This window comes from Phoca vitulina, unplaced genomic scaffold, assembly GCF_004348235.1.
Source record: "Phoca vitulina isolate PV1807 unplaced genomic scaffold, GSC_HSeal_1.0 scaffold7, whole genome shotgun sequence".
Taxonomy (NCBI): domain Eukaryota; kingdom Metazoa; phylum Chordata; class Mammalia; order Carnivora; family Phocidae; genus Phoca; species Phoca vitulina.
Window position 1 is genome coordinate 30,546,476 of NW_022589710.1, and position 17,306 is coordinate 30,563,781.

At 42.9% G+C, this 17,306-nt stretch overlaps 1 protein-coding gene across 1 annotated transcript in view; it reads right to left on the reverse strand.

The window, feature by feature from the left end:
- Positions 1-4,263: 4,263 nt before the first annotated feature.
- Positions 4,264-17,306, reverse strand: part of SLC35F4 (solute carrier family 35 member F4) — a 227,628-nt gene continuing 214,585 nt past the window's right edge. Inside the window, exons 5-8 of the mRNA XM_032405187.1 lie at positions 12,644-12,769; positions 10,542-10,734; positions 6,845-6,934; positions 4,264-4,704 (exon numbers count right to left, since the gene is read on the reverse strand). Coding sequence (XP_032261078.1) covers positions 4,463-4,704; positions 6,845-6,934; positions 10,542-10,734; positions 12,644-12,769 — 651 coding nt within the window. The 3' untranslated portion in view covers positions 4,264-4,462. The remainder of the gene's footprint in view (positions 4,705-6,844; positions 6,935-10,541; positions 10,735-12,643; positions 12,770-17,306) is intronic.

The window sequence follows — 17,306 nt, forward strand, 5'->3', positions numbered from 1 at the left end:
TAAGAAAGAGGATTTGTACTTAAATATCAAGAACATTCCAATGCTTAGCCAGTTATACTGTTCACTCTTTCGTCGTTTGCCTCGTCCTTCTCCAAATTATTTGTCCTCTGGTGGATCTTGACAAAGCTCCTGCACAAAACTAACATGCATGCAAAACCTGGATGAGCCAAATTGATTTGCCTATAATTTGTTTGTGAAGCGATCAGGACGTGGTTGAAGTGATTTTAATTTCAGAGCCCAAGTCACCAGTCTGTCTTTTTGTCAGGCAATTAGTTCCGCTAGCTGGGCAAGAATGCTGTGATACAGGAGCCAGGGGAACCGGGCAAGCAGAGGCAGTATGGCCTTCCTTTTTGCTTCCTCTGTGTGTTCCTCGTGCCAGGCTTCTTTTGTCTCTCTGGTTTATCTGAGGTAAAAATCCCCCGCTGAGCACCAGGCTCTGTGACTTTGCTGGGCATCGTTCTGTGGATAAGTGCTCTGGATAAGGACCCAGAAGGAGGTCAGCAGAGGAAACCCTAACAGCAGTTACTACTTCTGGCAGGGTGTGAGGCTCTTCACCATGTGTTACTACTTCTGGCAGCGTGTGAGGCTCTTAGATTCAGTTCATGCATTCGACATCAAATGACAGGTATTACTACCTTCGTTATCCTGATGATGAAATCAAGGGGCAGAGGGAGGTCGGCAGTTAACCCTAGTGCAGCGTCATGGCTGCAACATGGGTGCTGTTAATCCCTGGACTGCGCTGCCCATTCGGCCACACAGAAGCCATTGCCTTTTGGACTTTGGGGAGGAACGATGTTGGGATAAAGAGGCAAGCTAACAGTAAGCTCAACAAGGCACTTCTGCCTCCGAGGGCAGGGACTTGGGAAGTATCCTCCAAGCCCGACGGAACCTGCTTCATCCTCGGCACATTCAGGAAGCGCACCCATATTTGTTCAGTGACTAAACTACATTATCCCATCGGATTTTCACAATGAGAGGCAGCCAGGAAGGGTATTATTATCTTTTTTTATGATGACTTTCCCCGAATTTAAAGGAATATCTCACATTCCCAAAGCGATTCAAATAAATTTCTGAGTCATTTTAATTGTCACATGGACAACGTAACCTAGAAAGGTTTGAAGGTCCCCGAAGCAGGGACCAGCTCCTGTACACCTTGAATCCCCTCCCCCCACGGTGCGGAGGACATGGCTGTGGTCATAGAACGTTCTGTCGGACGGTGCTGCTCCTGAGGCAGGCAGAGGCTGGTTGGTGATGACCTAACATAATACCCTACTTCAGAGCCAGAGGTAGAACTTAATAATTTTTGAATGAATAAATGAATGAATACCGTAATGGAACTGTTTTCTTAATATAGACTAAGCTAATTACGGTGATCAGTCACAGGTTGAATTAGAGCTTTCCAGAGTAGCTGACTTCATTTTTCAAAATGAATCATCAGAAAGAGCAGAACAACTCATTTCTTAAAGATGTCAAAGTGCAATTTTAAATGTCATGCTAAGTAATGGCAAGATGCTGGGGTGGGCTAGTCCGTGATTACTGCTATTTAACAGTAATTCAGAAATAAGGCAAGAGCGATGTTTTTACCAATATGGCATTGAAATAGTCAAAACCAACTCCAGTTAGATAATGAATTAATTCATATTTATTAATAATGCATTTCATTTATTTTGTACCATTTTTCATGAAGTTTAAAGTGAGTCATGGTTATTATTTTAGCTAATATGATGTCATCTATCTATGCCAGAAGGCTGGCATTGCCTTTTCAAAAAATGACAGAGAAATGAAAAAAAAAATAAGGTTTTTAGGTACCATGATGCCCAGTGCGTATGATATCCTGAGCCCCCTTTTTTCATCCTGTGATTGTCTCACCTATATTTTGGGGGACACGTGAATAAAAAAAGATGAGTAAAACGGACAACAGAAAGGCTTGGTTTATTGCACTAAGCTCCCCAGAAAGTGCAGCTTATCTTGTATTGTTCTATGCCTTAACCAGCCCCTTCGGGGAGAAGTGCTTTTTAGCAATTCAGCAAATTGGTATTTTGTGGAAACACAGCAAAGGCTGTGGCCCATTTAACCCCTGATGTTCCTTACTTTAACCAGTCTCATCTGTACCAAAACCTGTCCTTAACTAAGACTGATCTCATACAGTTCAAGGGAGGGGCATATCTCCAGGGTAAAGCAACCCATTTATTCACTTATTGCACGTCTGCAAGTGCCAGACAAGTGCAAGGAACACAATGACGAATGGCACACAGTTCCTGCTGTCAAGGAGCTCTGGGTCTCCTGGGACCTCAGGTGAGTAGACTGGTAATTACCACAGGGGGTGATCAGCACTATAATGGGGGTGAGCAGAGGCTTCTGAGGAACGGGGGATAAGAAAAGGCTTTCTGGGAAAATAGGAACAAATCATGTCATGAAGCCAAGGTAATGGTTAGTCAGGTGATGAGAGAGACAAAGAGAGTACAAAAAAGGGAGCAGGTGTTGATGGAAGAATTATAGGAGTCATAGTGTCATGAAAGCCCAGATTCCAGGGGCCACAGTGGGTGGAATGGCGGCATAAGGCTCTGGAGCTGTGCTGTCCAATATGGTAGCCAATAGTCACCTGTAGCCATTTAAATTTAATTTCAAATTAATTAAAAGTAAATGAAATTAGAAATGCAGCCCCTCAGTTGCACTAGCCACACTTAAAGAGCTCACTAGGCCCTTGGGGCTACCATGGTGCCCCGTGCAGATACGCAAGCCTCTCCTCACCACAGAAATTCCACTGGATGGTGCTCCTCTAGAGGCAGGCAGGGGCCAGCCAGCGGTAGACTTTGAATGACATGCAAAGGTACTTGGACCTTATTCTGAGGATAATAAGATGCCACTGAAGTGTTTTATTCAGGAGAGGAGAATGATCACATTTATATAGTAGAAAAGCCACTCGGCAGGGCATGGAAAGAATTAGAGAGAGGCAAGACTGGAAGTTAGACCAGCTCAGAGAGCTTTTCATTCATTCAAGAAAGAGATGATGAGGGCCTAGAACAGGTAGCATAGTGGAGAAGTGTACGGATTCAGGAAATATTGAGAGAGCTAATCTACGTGACTTATAGTTTAGGTGTGGAGGGCAAGGAAGGCAGAAGTTAAGGTTGATCCCTGCTTGGGCAGCTAGTGAATGATGGCACCCTTAGCCTAGACAGGGAACAAGGGAGAGGAAGGAATAGATCTGGAGAAGAGAGATGATAAATTCAACTTTGTACTTGAATTTGAAGTCAACAATGAGGCATCCAAGTGAGCTTGCCGAAGGCATTTGGATAGTCAGACCTGAAGCCTGGGGTACAAATCTGGGCTGGAGATAAAGATTTTTTTTTCTTTAAAGAACTTGTCTTTTTCTTTTTCTTTTTTTTAAAGATTTTATTTATTTATTTGACAGAGACAGACACAGTGAGAGAGGGAACACAAGCAGGGGGAGTGGGAGAGGGAGAAGCAGGCTTCCCGTGGAGCAGGGAGCCCGATGTGGGGCTCGATCCCAGGACCCTGGGATCATGACCTGAGCCGAAGGCAGACACTTAATGACTGAGCCACCCAGGCGCCCCTGGAGATAAAGATTTTTAAGTCATCACCACATGGGTGACATTTGAAGCCATTGGAGTAGATGAAATCCCTGGGGGAGGGAGTGTGGAATGAGATGCTAAGAAGGCCAAGCACTGAAGGCTGACAGTGATGAGACCAGCCATGAAAGAGGAGCCCAGAGAAGCAGCCAGAGAGGCAGAGACTATATGGGAGCCAGGTAAAGAGGATGTTTGGGGAAAAAGGAGTGGTCATCATGTCAAGCGCTGTAGAGATGTCCTCTCTGTAATCCCTGTGTCATTTTTAAATGTCTACCTCGTATTAGAGATATTTGTAACGACTCTTACGCTCTGTACTACTCTAAGCACGTCGGAAGACAGACGGGTTCTTCTATATCTTCACACCTTCATTTTTCCTAGTGTAAGTGTTGCATATAGAAGATACTCTTTTGATAGTTGTTTAATTACTTTCCAGCCTTCAAACTTAAGGCTCTTATTGGACTTAAATATATATAAAGTGTGTATCCTTTACATGTGTTTTCCTCTTATGGAACTTTCTCTGATGGAACGAAAACATCTCAGTTCCCAGGGAGGGTAAGGTCATGATAAACCCATAACTTAGTAGAATCTCATGTTTTCAGGAAACTTTGCAAATTGGGGGTGGGGGGGGTAATTCCCTCCAAAACAGAAGAAATAGAACAAAGATGAATATGTTTTAATAAAAAATTTTTATTATGATTATTTACACCAGTTCCTCGATAAGCATATAAATGTAAACTTTTATCATTGGCATTATTTCACATATGACTTATCGAAATTCAGAGTTAATACTGTCATTTGAGTGTACAGGTAGTGAGAAAATTTTATTATATTCACAGAATATACATACACGTGCATCCAAAATGTGTCCGTCGTTAAGCCAGCGGTATAGACACAGTCCCATTGGCCCGGCTTCTGGTCCGCAGGTGTACACTGGAGTCAGTGATGTCCTCCACATGATCCTCGCTCTTCTTTTCCTTCAGGCTGTTGATGAATCTCAGGGTAATTTCGTCCCACTCCTCCGGCAACAGCATCAGCAGAAACCCAATGCAGATGATGATGGTAGCGGCCAGGCGGACGACATTGAATATCACCTCCTGCTTCAGGAGATCCACAGCTAGGGCAGAAAAATCAGGTCTGTCATAGGCTGTGACTGTTTCTAGGTTTCTCTGAGAACAAATGACCAAAGTCAGTGCTACATCTAGAGATTTCTAAGGTCTCCCTTGTTCTTTCAAGCTCGTCTTTCCTTTCTCCATATCATTCTATCGTTCCCTTTGTTTGCTTTCTGTTTCTTCTCTCTAAGTCTCAGGCTTATCCTTCAAGGCTCATGTCATCTCATTTAATTGCCTCTGCAAGTTTTATTTCTTGAAACTTCTCCTCTGCGTCCCTTCACACTTTTCCAGTTTCATTGGGCCGCTGATGATTTTTCAGATGAGCCAAGCTTGTTAATGCCTACGTTTTGGCACATGCTGTTCTTTTTAAAAAATGTTTAATTGAGGTGAAATTCCTATAAATTAAAATGAACTCTGTTCAGGTGAATTTAGTGGCATTTTGTATGTTCACAATGTTGTACAACCGCCACCTCCATCTGGTTCCAAAACATCTCCATCACTTCAAATTATAACCCCTTACCCATGAAGCAGCTACTCCCCAGCTCCCTCCCCGACCTCCCAGTTCCTGTGTGGGGATCTGCTGTTGGTTTCCATGAGTTAACCTATTCTGGAGATTTCACATAAATGGAATCATACCACATGTGACTTTTTTGTGTGTGGCTTCTTTCACTTAGCATGACGTTTTCGAGGTTCAACCATGTGGTAGCATGTCTCCATACTCCCTGCCTTTTTATGGCTGAATGAGATCCCATTGTACCACAACTTGGTTATCAGTTCATCTGTTGATGGACATTTGGGTGTTTCCACCTTTTGGCCACTGTGAATAGGGCTGCAATGAATATTCATGTACAAGTATATTTTTGAGTCCCTGTTTTCCGTTTCTCAGCATATGTACCTAGTAGTGGAATTCTTGGTCATGCATAGGCTATTCTTTTTACATGGAATGCCCGTTCCTTCTCATATCCACACCATCCAGCTAATCCCTTCGTTAGTTCTCTCTTTTGGCTTCTTACAGGAAGCCTCCCTAGAAGCCACTCCCGTGTGCTCTCAGAGCCTTCATTACACACCTCTATCGAGACAATTCTCTTTCTACATTGTAACTACTCAATTCCTTTTGTCTCCCTCTGTGTACTGCACGGTCCAGAGAACAGGAACTGTGTGTCACTCAGGACCCCTCACCAGCATTAGCACTGTTCCTGGCACATCCTAAGTGCTCAGAAATGATGTGTTGAATGACCGGATCCCTGGGTGAATGAATGAACTTCCTTGACAACTCCTCTCCTCTCTGATATTTCTTTCCTCTGGATATCTTTTAGTCTTAAGAGTCTGTCTCACACGATTTGGCATTTGCTAATAAATCACACTGTGGGGTTGTAAGTTATTTCATATATGCTGGGCTTGTTTTCCAAATTTGGTGAAAGTTTCTTATGGGAACAATAATATCCATCCCGCCCCCTGCCCCCCGTTTCTTCTACAGTTCTGCACACAGTAAGTGCTCAATGAACACTTGCTGATTGTCCCAGGGCAGAGAAAGGTGGGCACCCGAGACTTGGAAAAATAGAATTTTACAGTTAGAAGGACTATACGGTGTTCCAAATCACTCACTTTCATTACTTGTTTCATTGACAGGTTGCACTAGGAAGATTATCCTGGAAAAATAGCTTCTCTTCTTGTCCCTGAAGTGAGTCCAATTGCTTTTTCCTGTATCTATTCCTGAGGGCCATCTGCTGTGCCCCCAGGAGAAGCTTCTGCCGCTCCCCACGGATAGTCTGATGGGGAGCCAACACCCTGAACATTTCCTACACTTTCATTAGTGACGTTTACTTGAGAGTCCTTGGCTGGGATGCCTTTTGTTTCCACAGGACTTCCTCTAAAAATACCGCAAAATTAGGTTGTCAGGGAGATTACATGAAACCCAAATGATACATTTGGTATTTAATTCTAAAAGCACGACCGAGTAAAAACAGTGTTTATAGCTGCAAATTTTAAATCTGCTGCATAGTTGTTCTGTTGTCTGCCACCTTCCCGATATTTAAAAACATCTTCCCAGGCAAGGGACATAATTCACAATTGCTCGAAGAAACAACACAGGGTGTAAAAGGAACACAAGCAAGAGACTGCGCACATGTCAAATCCTACAAGTACCTGCATTTCCAGGAACGCTGAGCACTGTCCCGATGGAGATCAGGATTGGGTATGTCAGCACCACGCCGACATTCACCAGGATATTGAAGGCTGTAAAATAAAGGATACAGATGATGAAGGGAAACTGATCTGCTGGGCTCTTTCCTTCTTAACATAATAGAACCAGTGTTTTTGTTAAACCTGCCTTCTACACTGTCTGCACCTTTGGTCAATTAATTCTCTAATTTGGGAGCCGGATGCACGCTTCTCCATTGAAGTAGTCTATTCTTCTTTCTCCTCTGCCACCTTGACTGCCTGATCTCTTGCCAACTGGCTGGCAAGGGGCATACTGAGCAAATGCAAAGCAGTGAAACAATCAATTCACGACACTGCTTATTAGCACTATAAAGGTAGGCTGGGGCCAGCCAGGGGTTGAAAGCAGACAATGATTGAAGTTTGGGCTTTTTCCCTTTGTTACTTTGTTATATTATGACATATTCCTGATAACTAAAAGGCTCTCATGTTACTGCCAAAACAAAGCTCTATCCAAGCATGGCCTATGCGCTTTTATTTCCTTTCTCTCGTGGTGAGCATCATGCAGACAAACGAAAGTGTGTTCAATGTAATGCACTGAACCCCAGGGACCTTTTCCGCATCCTGACTTGTGCACAGATTACCCAAGGGCAGGTCCACAGAACCAAAGGAAGGTGTAACTAGATACCTTTTAATTAATATCTTTGGATCTTTTTAGTAAAATATAAAACAATCGTCTACCCCCTACAAAAATGATCAAAAATACATGTTTTCAAAAGAAAAACAATTATAAAAAAAGAAAAACAATGATAAGCTATGTAGCATTGTTTTATTTTATTTTATTTATTTATTTTTTTATGTAGGCTCCACACTGGGAATTTGGGTTATGACTATTCCCAGCTAGATTGTTTTCGGCCAGAAAATTATCTAGGCACTTTTAATTAGAATGTTTGGATCTTAGGAGATCAAGACTTGAGCTGAGATCAAGAGTCTGACGCTTAACCCACTGAGCTACCCAGGTGCCCCTACATAGCATTATTTTAATGGATTTCAATCCAGTGTTTGTTTTAGGGGTTGTTTAGATGAGTATTAACAACTACGAATGGTCCTCAATTCAGAGAGATCTCTTTGTAAATGACTCAACCATGTTGCCTATATCTCTATAGAACCAAAGATGGTTCTAGAACTACTCCATTCAGGACAGTGTTTATTCTTCTATGCTATCTACAATTCTTGCTTTAATTAAGCCCACTAACTTACTTATCTGGAGTCACTTGTACTTGGTAGTTAGAGACAGTGGGTTTGACTTTCATAAAACTTGGGCTCCTTCATAATTATCATATAATAGTAGTGGCAATTAAGGCAGAGGACCTTCCTCAGTTAGTAACTCTTTCTCCTTCATGGCAGAGCTACAATGAAAATGTTCCTGCCCCTTAACTCTCTCCCCAGACTCAGGGAATCAACTATGGCACACTCTAGCAAGTCAGGAATTTTTTCAGTCCCACACAGACTCTGTAAACTCCTGCATGGCTATTTTATTAGCTGAACTGGGTATTTCAGTGGATTGAAAGTATTGGTGTTTGGGTGAGAACTGAGCCCTTCCCACTCAGCAAGAAACAGGGGGCTTCACTGAAATGTGTTGTCCGTTTTTAATCAGTTCTTTAGGTAGAACACTTACTCATTTTTCTGACAACCTAAGGACAAGAATATATAATTCAATATGTTATCTGTAGCATGGGGCCCAGCCCAAGTTGAAATGGGCTTCAGACATGTCAGGGGAACGGACCAGGCCAACCTGCATTTGGGCTTAGGCACTCCCTGGCAGATAGCCCGACCTTCGAGAAGGAATGAAGCAAGGTGAGCCTAAGCAAATAAAAGCTGTAGTTACAGACAATGTGGGCAGGCCAGAGGGCCACCGGCTGTTTGTCCAGCCCAGCTCTAGCCAGATCATAGCTGGTTACAATGGAGAAGAGAGGGATGGAAATAAAAACTCAAGAACAGGAGCAGTGAAGATTGTATAAACCCTGGGGTGTGTAACACAGTCAGGAGAGAGGCTGTCCCCTCATTTTATCACAGAGCAGCTTTGGCACCATGAGGACTGCTGTGGGCTGGGGACGGGCTGGGTGGAGCCCCTCTGGTACTGGGCAGCACTATACCCAGTGGAGTATGGAGATCATGCTGCTTGATGGAGAACTAGTACCCAGTAGGCTGGGTAACACCCAACCTGAGTGGGGCTGGTATAGGAGCATGTATTAGACCTGCCAAGGGATATATGTAGGTGAAGGGCTACTTTGCAGAAAGCTGGAGATCATGTGTACACAGCTGAGGCCAAGAGTCAGTGAAATTTGGGTTATGACTGCTCCCAGCTAGATTGTTTTTGGCCAGGAAATTATCTAGGCACTTTTAATTAGGATGTTTGGGTCTTATGGAAACAGTGCTATTGAATTCCACTCAATTTAGCAGAGGTTATGAAAGGTCATAACTACATATTTTTGGACTTCAAAAGTAGAATTCAAAGGACCAACAATTAACATTTGATCATTCTCTTGTCTCAGACCTCTCCTTAGGGGCCTGGGCTAAAGTAGAGAAAAGATGACCCAGTGCTTATGTGGGAATGAAAACCCGGGCATGTTTTTCTCCCAGGAATTGCAAAGCTGCTTCAGATTATGTCACCTTGATAAAGAAGGACAGCTGAGGGTTGGCAGACGTCCTGCAGGTCAAGTGTGGTGGGTAAATGGGGACCAGGCAGAGGGGGCTGTCCTTAGGAAGGGTGAGGACAGAGGAGCAGAACGAAAGTGATTTGGCTCTGAGTAAAGGGACATTGAGTCATGTCGTGGTTGCTGTTGTTCACCTGCTTGGGGACACAAGAGTGGGCTTGTTATTTTTCAGGTTCCTTTTACAGCTGGTGACAGAAGCAGCACAGCTGGAAAGTGGGAGCCCCCTGGTTGCTCAGGTGAAGCAGACCACCTTGAGTTTGGGGAGTTTGGAGAGACAACATTAAAAAGACTCCAGTTGACTTTTTCTTGGTCATTGACTAGGCACAGCCTACTTAGAAGGGCAACCAAGTCTAGTTCTGCCTTCTTCTCCTGCTTGCTGAGGGCTTCCTATCTCAAATTCCTTCTCCATACACAGCCCCAGAGTGGGCTGACTAAAATGCAGATGTGAGCCTGTCATCTCTGCTTAAAGATTTTTCAGTGGATTTTAAATCCACTCCCTTAACGGGTTTCCAGGCCCTTCATGACCTGTTTCTTTCCAGAATGTCATCTCCTTCCTTCCTCCCTATTCCTCCTGCACTTGGTGTTCCATCTATTTTGATCCACTTTGAGTTCCTTGAATGCACCATCTCCTCTCTCCCTCTGCTGACGCACCGTGCTACACCTGGAACACAGTGACATCATACAGTACATCATGAAGAATGGACAAGGCTTCTTGAAGACCAGTGGTGATCAGAGTGGCCTGGGCCTCCAGCTCACACATTAACCCATGGGAGGTATACCAGTTGAACATCTCTGATCTAATGAAGCAATAGCCTGCAAAGAACCTTCTAACCATTAGCCAACCTTAGGTAAGTTTGGGAAATAGAGGACGAAGTTTCCCAAGGGAATAACCCTACTATGATCATTTATCTATCCAAGGAAAGTTCAAGTGACATAGGGAATGGAAGGCAAAACCCAGGGCCACTTACCCAGCCACAGCCCGGCCATCCCACAAAGATAGCCCCATGGCAGAGCTGCAAATGAGGACCAGTGCTCCACCTTGGTGAAATACAGGATGATCGGGGTGAAAGAGATGAAGATCAAATTGAAGAAACCCAATGTGGAGACAAAGTGTGCTGCTTCACCGAAGTTGGCACTTCCAAGAAACATCTTGAACAAAACCTTGGATTGGGAAAGAAACTCCTTAGCCACACAGTTAAAAACTTTGCTAGAGCAGAAAGGCAAGTTCTACACAGTGAACTGACCAGCCCAGAGTTTATCCTCTATTTCTTCTTACCCCACCAACTCCATGGCACTAAATGGGCCGTTGAGATAAGGAAGTAAAATGCCCTGTAGTCTTCATATGAAACAGCAAATGCCATAAAATGAATTCCTTATGATGTTGGAAACTGCTGAAGGCATTGTGTTAAATACCACCATCGGGGATGGGTATAGGGTGAATGATAACTAAGAGTGCAGATAAACCCAGGACAATCTAGGGTTGAGATGCCATCAATTCTTCCCCTCAAGCATGGGATTCATTTTACCCATAATCTGACAGATACCAAAAACTAAATTAGAGAGACGATCTTTATGTTGTTGAGAGACATAATAATGATGCCTTGGATTTATAAGCACCTTTCTCTCTGAGCTTAACATATTTTCACAAATACTGTTTGTTCTCCAGATTAAAAAAAAAATTTTTTTCCTGGATATAAATCTGTGTACAGAGGAAGATAGCAAGGAGGTGTGAATGGTCAACATAAAGCCACGTTGGGCTAAGGAGGACCCAGGTGTCTAGTTGATACTTCTTGGCTTTATAACCCTTCTGCTTCCTATATTAATCCTCGAACAATGTAGAATGGAGCAGATCTTCCTGACGGTGCACATTTGATTTTATGCATGTCTGCAAATGTTACTGCTCCCAGGATGAATACATCTATAACATTGTCAGGAGAATACCTCAATAAGACAGCCATCCCAGTCACATAGCAATTCCAGGGGTTGCTTTTAATTTTAACCAAACTTACTATTTTTTTCTCTTGAGAGAGTTAATCAAGAGAACTTGACCACGTGCTGTTCTTTGGTCCCATCAGACACCTCAGTGGAGTCTCAGTTGGGGGCCAGTTAGACACTAATGGCAATTGAGTGAAAACTTGTCAAGCTTGTCACAGAATCAGTGGGCCAGGAAATGTCAATATGGAAATAGACTCAGTGCCCCAGGAGCCGCAGTGTTGGTGAATAATCAGAACAGGCATCCAGGAGGGATGCAAAGGGCGTTTCCTGCTTTTCACAGAGAAGTTTCTCACTGAAACACCAAGAGAGGGGAAAGTGGAACAGTGCCTTAGCTACATCCCAAAAGCTGGCTCTGAAAAGTGGAGTTTTGGAGATAACCTTTTAGATCTGTTCTCTTAGTCCTTGCCTCTGAAGTCAGGGGCGACGACTGAACAGATTTTCCACTGAAGACAGGCAGCTCCAGCAGAGAACGAGTGTTAAGTACATAGTGCAGATTCAGAGTATCCATCAGAGAGGAAAGGAGGCCCTTCGTTTCACTAATAACAGGAGTTCCTGTGGCTTCGGGTTAATACGTAGCAGTCAACTCGCAAGTGACGGCTTGCTTGTTATTTTTAACACCTCATTGGAGTTAAGATAATGACTGTAGATAGGTAACATAAAGAAACTTAAAGAGAAGAGGAGTCTTTATCCGCCCCTGCTGCAACTGATTGATGATTGTGGAGGGGCCGAGGCGTGGAGCATGGGCTTTGGACGTGGCCAGTCAGAATTTAAATCTTTCTATCGCTGCCTGGCTGTGTGCCCTTGGGCAAGTTACTTAATCTTTTAAGCTTCAGTTTCCTCATCTGGAAAGTGGGGATCAGTGCCTGTGCCTCAGAAAGTTGAGTTAGCACAGGTGAAAATTTCTGGCCAGTGCCCAGCATGTCGCAAGTACCCAGTAAATGGTACTTAGCCTTATTTGAACCATCTTTTTTTTTTTTTCTTCTCTAGCCACGACTTTCATTGTCCTGGCTTCCTTTATCACTTGCATCTAAGTTACGAATGACAGCTAACCACATAAAAAAAAGGCACAACATACCTTATATAATGCAGATGTAGAGGCTGAGCCCACTGCGAATGCCACTCCTATGATCGAATCTGTGTGGAAGTTATCTGCATATGCCATCATGACGATACCAGTAATGGCCATGATTGCAGCAACTATCTGTCAAGTAGAATGCAAAGAAATTTTTTTTAAAAAAATTGATGCCTTCATATCTCAGGGCAAGCAATTGAAGACTTCATGAGAGTTGCTAAATGCTTCCTCAAACCCAATTACCTCTCATACATCGCTGTTTCAAGGTAGGAAGGGTCAGTATTAACAAGAAATCAGTATGCTCGTGAGACATCCAGACAGAGACTATAAAAGCTGCTCACATTCTAATTAAGGGCTAGTAATTGCAGTTTAATCTTTTAGCTCAACTTCTTAGAGATTGATATCCATGTTGGTGAAATAAATTTAATAGGAAATCACTCCACAGCATTTTCATCTAGACTGTATTCTTTTTCTTCAAACAATTCAGCATACATTTTAATCAGCTCCTCAGACCAATGCATGATTTTGAAGATTGACCCATCACCAGGACTTGATTAGGGAGACATACCACTGATGCAGCTAAGAGGCAAAATTTAGGCCAAGGGACAAAAAGTAAAGCCTATCATCTCTCCCAGTGATTTATAAGGAGGGAGCTGATTTTGCACTGGCACTTGGCATGTCAAACGGAGGCTAGTTCTTCCTTTGGTTTACGTACAAATTAACCTCAAAAAGATATATTCTAGAGCATTAACTGCATAAAGTGAAATATTCATCATTTGATTAAAATCATAATGGTTTACTATAAATTGATATGATCCTGGATCTATTCAAAACAGGAGTCCACTCCCTTAGTGAAACGCTGATTTGCATCTGTTTCTGAAATTATCTTGACCTGATTCCAGTAGAAAACATTTCAAAGCTGTAGTAAACAGTACAATGATGGCCCTGGAATAGGGAACGGTGTGTCATTTCCCTGTGAAATAGTCTCACTGACTTTTAAACCCAGATGCAGCTTTGCGAGAAATGTATAGGCACCTGGTGGTTAATTTTGTTAAGGTTCAGTTCTGAGTATTCCCAAGTAAATCAATTCCTCCGAGATAGCTTTTCCACATATGTGACTTTTGTTGGCCCCTCCGAATATTATTAGTGAATTATTTATTACAACAAAATGTAGCCCTTCAACATGTGACTATAGACTCGCTCCAGGCCAGTGCAGAGTATGATAGCTATGACACATATAATTTAGATGCTGCTAAAGCAATTCTTTGTTAATGACCACCAAAAGCAAGTGCACTGTTGGTTTCAGACCTAGCTCCACACTGAAGCATCTTTTATGAAAAACAGCAGGAGTACTTGCGAACAGACGCTGACATGTCAGCAGTGAAAAACCGTCTTCATAAAGCGTTTTTCCAGGAGGCTGTTTGATGGGAGGCATTCTTCTTGCTGAGTGAATATCATATTCTCTAAAGCTCCCAGGCATGTGTTCTAGTTAGGCTTTGCCTCTCACTAGAGGGAATAGAATCTAATACACACACCATGAGGTGTCAAGGAAATTTTCCAAACAAGAAGTAATAGACTCATAAATAAACATGGGGAGGGGGTTCTCTCGACCTGGAAATTCTGCGAGGGCTATCATTTTCTTTGATTTGGGGATTTATAGTTCAGCCCGGGACTTGCAACGATCCTTTGGGCAGTCTGATTTCAGAGAAATGAAAAAGCACGTGAGACACTGGCATTTTCTGATTTGTTTTCATGTTTAAATAATGTTCATGGGTCAAAATGTTCAGGTGCACAAGTCGATTTCCCTCATAAGACTGAGCTTGTAGGACAATAAATTTGAACCAATATTTGTTTTCTTTCAGCCAAGCATCAGTTACATTTTCTTGTTCAGATCAAGACAGGGTTATTAGAATACACTATTAATTGTAATGAACTTTAACATGATGTACTGTTTCATATTTAAAATTATTGTATAACACATAATATCTGGGTTTAAGCAATTGTGTGTAATATAGAATTCTGGGTCGAGGGAACGCTGAAAACAAACAGCCTATCCAAAAAAAAAAAAAAAAGCAAAAACAAGAACACTGTCTAGAAAGCGACGAACATTTGATACTATTACCCCAGGATATGGCTTCAGTTAGAAGCACTTCCTTTTCTGAGTCAGCCTTTAGGAAAAATATATATGCACAATATGTCTATTATAAATTTTCCCAAGATAGGAATTGCGTATGGACAAAGATTATAAATTTCATAGCAATTCAAAATTATAACTGTGATGAGCCTTTTAAAGATCTCCATTAGACTTTATATTCAACTGCTTGTAGAAATATTAGCTGGACCACTTAAGTTGACATATCAATTACACCAGTGTCTCTTTCAATTGCCTTCATGGAGAGGAGCATTTCTCATGTCGGGGTGGGGGGCAGACAATGTAATTAGTTAAGTTCTAAAAGCATGAAAATCTGAATATTTGAGATGTTAGAAAAATTCTTCTCTATGGTATGAACAGTAATTTATAGGTTATATAGGTTTCCTGGGAGGAAAAGGTAAGTTAAATTATTTTCCACATTTTTAATTTAAAGTTCACCACTATCTAACAGAACAAATTTTCTGTGGCTGTGTTTTAAGATCTTTCAATGGGTTTCTTATCTACACAGCTGGAACTCAGGGACGAGAGCTCAGCTAATCTAGGAAATGCAAGGAACTGTGGGGGGGGGAGGCTCAGTGGAGTGGGCATGCGGATCCCAGAGGCGGCTCTCTCTGGCACCACTGGTTAACAGCAGAGTAGATACTTTTCATATTTCCAGAGAACGAATAGCATAAACACAGATCTGAGTCACAGGTATTTTCAGAATTGATCAGTTATCAAGGAAGGATTCATAGTCTGTTCTTTTGAACAAAAACCACAAATGACTCTTCTTGGGCTCGGGACCCTGGACACGTGCCTGCAGGAAGCCCGTGCCTTAAATCCGGGTCAGAAGTGCTCCAACCCCAAAAATGCCTTTGAGCACATTGGCATCTAGATGAGGGATGCTTCTGCTGAAAAGACACCATCTCATGGTGCCCCCTGTCTGGCTCCAGAAAGACATGGTTCTCCTCACACCCTACTCCAGTTCCAGCCCTATAACCAACCGGAGTGTCTAAATAAGACAGAACACTCACCACTATCATTCCGTGAATCTGGTTCGGGTGAGAATGTTTGTAACCATAATGACCATAACCCTCCCAATGCCTCATTTTTAACTTTGGAAACCTCTCAGACCTCTCACGTCATGGTGTGCCCACCTGGGGGGAATACCCCGAGGAAGAGGATTTATTTAGCCCATTTACTCAGCATACCTCTTAAGGGACATTTCCTCCTGAGCCAGCTACCTTCCTCTGCAGGCTCAGCCCCCTCTGAGAGCCTCCTGTCAACTTTCAGGGCTAATCAGAGGGAGACCATGAGGCTGAGTGTGTTCCTAAAGCCCAAAGATGGCTTTGGAGGTAAACATTTGATAATATCACTGTGCTATTTACCATATGTGACCCTGCATGAAAGCTAGGCTTCTGTCATCTCTCAAAGAATTCATCTGTATACATAAAAGCTAGAGGAACATCTGGCTTTTGGCTGTTTTCTTTTCTTGTATCATCATTTCTTTTTTTTGTCTCAGGCCTTCCAAACCAAAATGGTCTGGCCCTTCTCTTGATCTCTGTGAGTGTTCACCAGCCTCATTACAGTTACTGTTTCCCCCACTGACAAAATGGCGTCCAGAATTATTATTTGTGTAACAATACCAGCTCTTCCAGGGTTCAGGGTATTGAAGTGAACCTTTAATCGCTTCTCTTTCTAATTGCAACTGAAATAACTTTCCTTAATTTGCCTTGTGGTTAACAGTGTTTCTAAATCTGGGTGAGCACGGAGGGGCTTCTGTGGCTCACAACGGACCCCTGAACCCCAAGCCTCCAGTAGCCTCTAGAAAGGAGAGCCTCAAAGGTACACTGCTGGCAGGGTGGTACTCAAGCCCAAGACTACAGGTCCGCAGCTGAAGGTGGGATACACATTAATAGCTTGGCCGGTGAGACCTGCACTGATGATCATCCTGCACTGATGATCATCCTTATTTTAGTAGAGTCCATTTTCAAGGAAAACCAAGGCTATGCAGAATCCTTAAGCTTGTCCACATGCTACATTTAAGGTTCCATGAAGGTGAACCATCTGTTTTACTCAGATCCAGTGAAATTGGACAAGAGTTGAAGTGTGAGAAATGAAAGAGGTGGGCAGTGTTTAGCCATACAGATTGTGTGTGTGTGTGGGGGGGGCAGAGGGTGCCTGGGGACAGGTCAAACCAAGTTGTGCAGAGCCCCAAACCAAGATTCCCAACCCCCATCCCCCAACACACATCTATTTTTATATGAATAAAATCCATCTGAAAATGATTTCTAAGGGAGACCAGGATTGGAAAAGTGGGAAAGAACTGCCAGATGGGAAGACTAAAGGGTGTGCATGGAGGATAGAGCAGATCTATTGGTGGCATCTTGTTAAGGGATTACAGATTCCTTGCGGGCATAAAATTGGGAGAGCATTCCACCTCAGCTTTCTCCTCCCAGTATTCACAAATTTTTCTCCTGCCAAGAGGGGGATGATAAGGATGAGTCCCACTACCCATCCTCTGCTGCCTCCTCC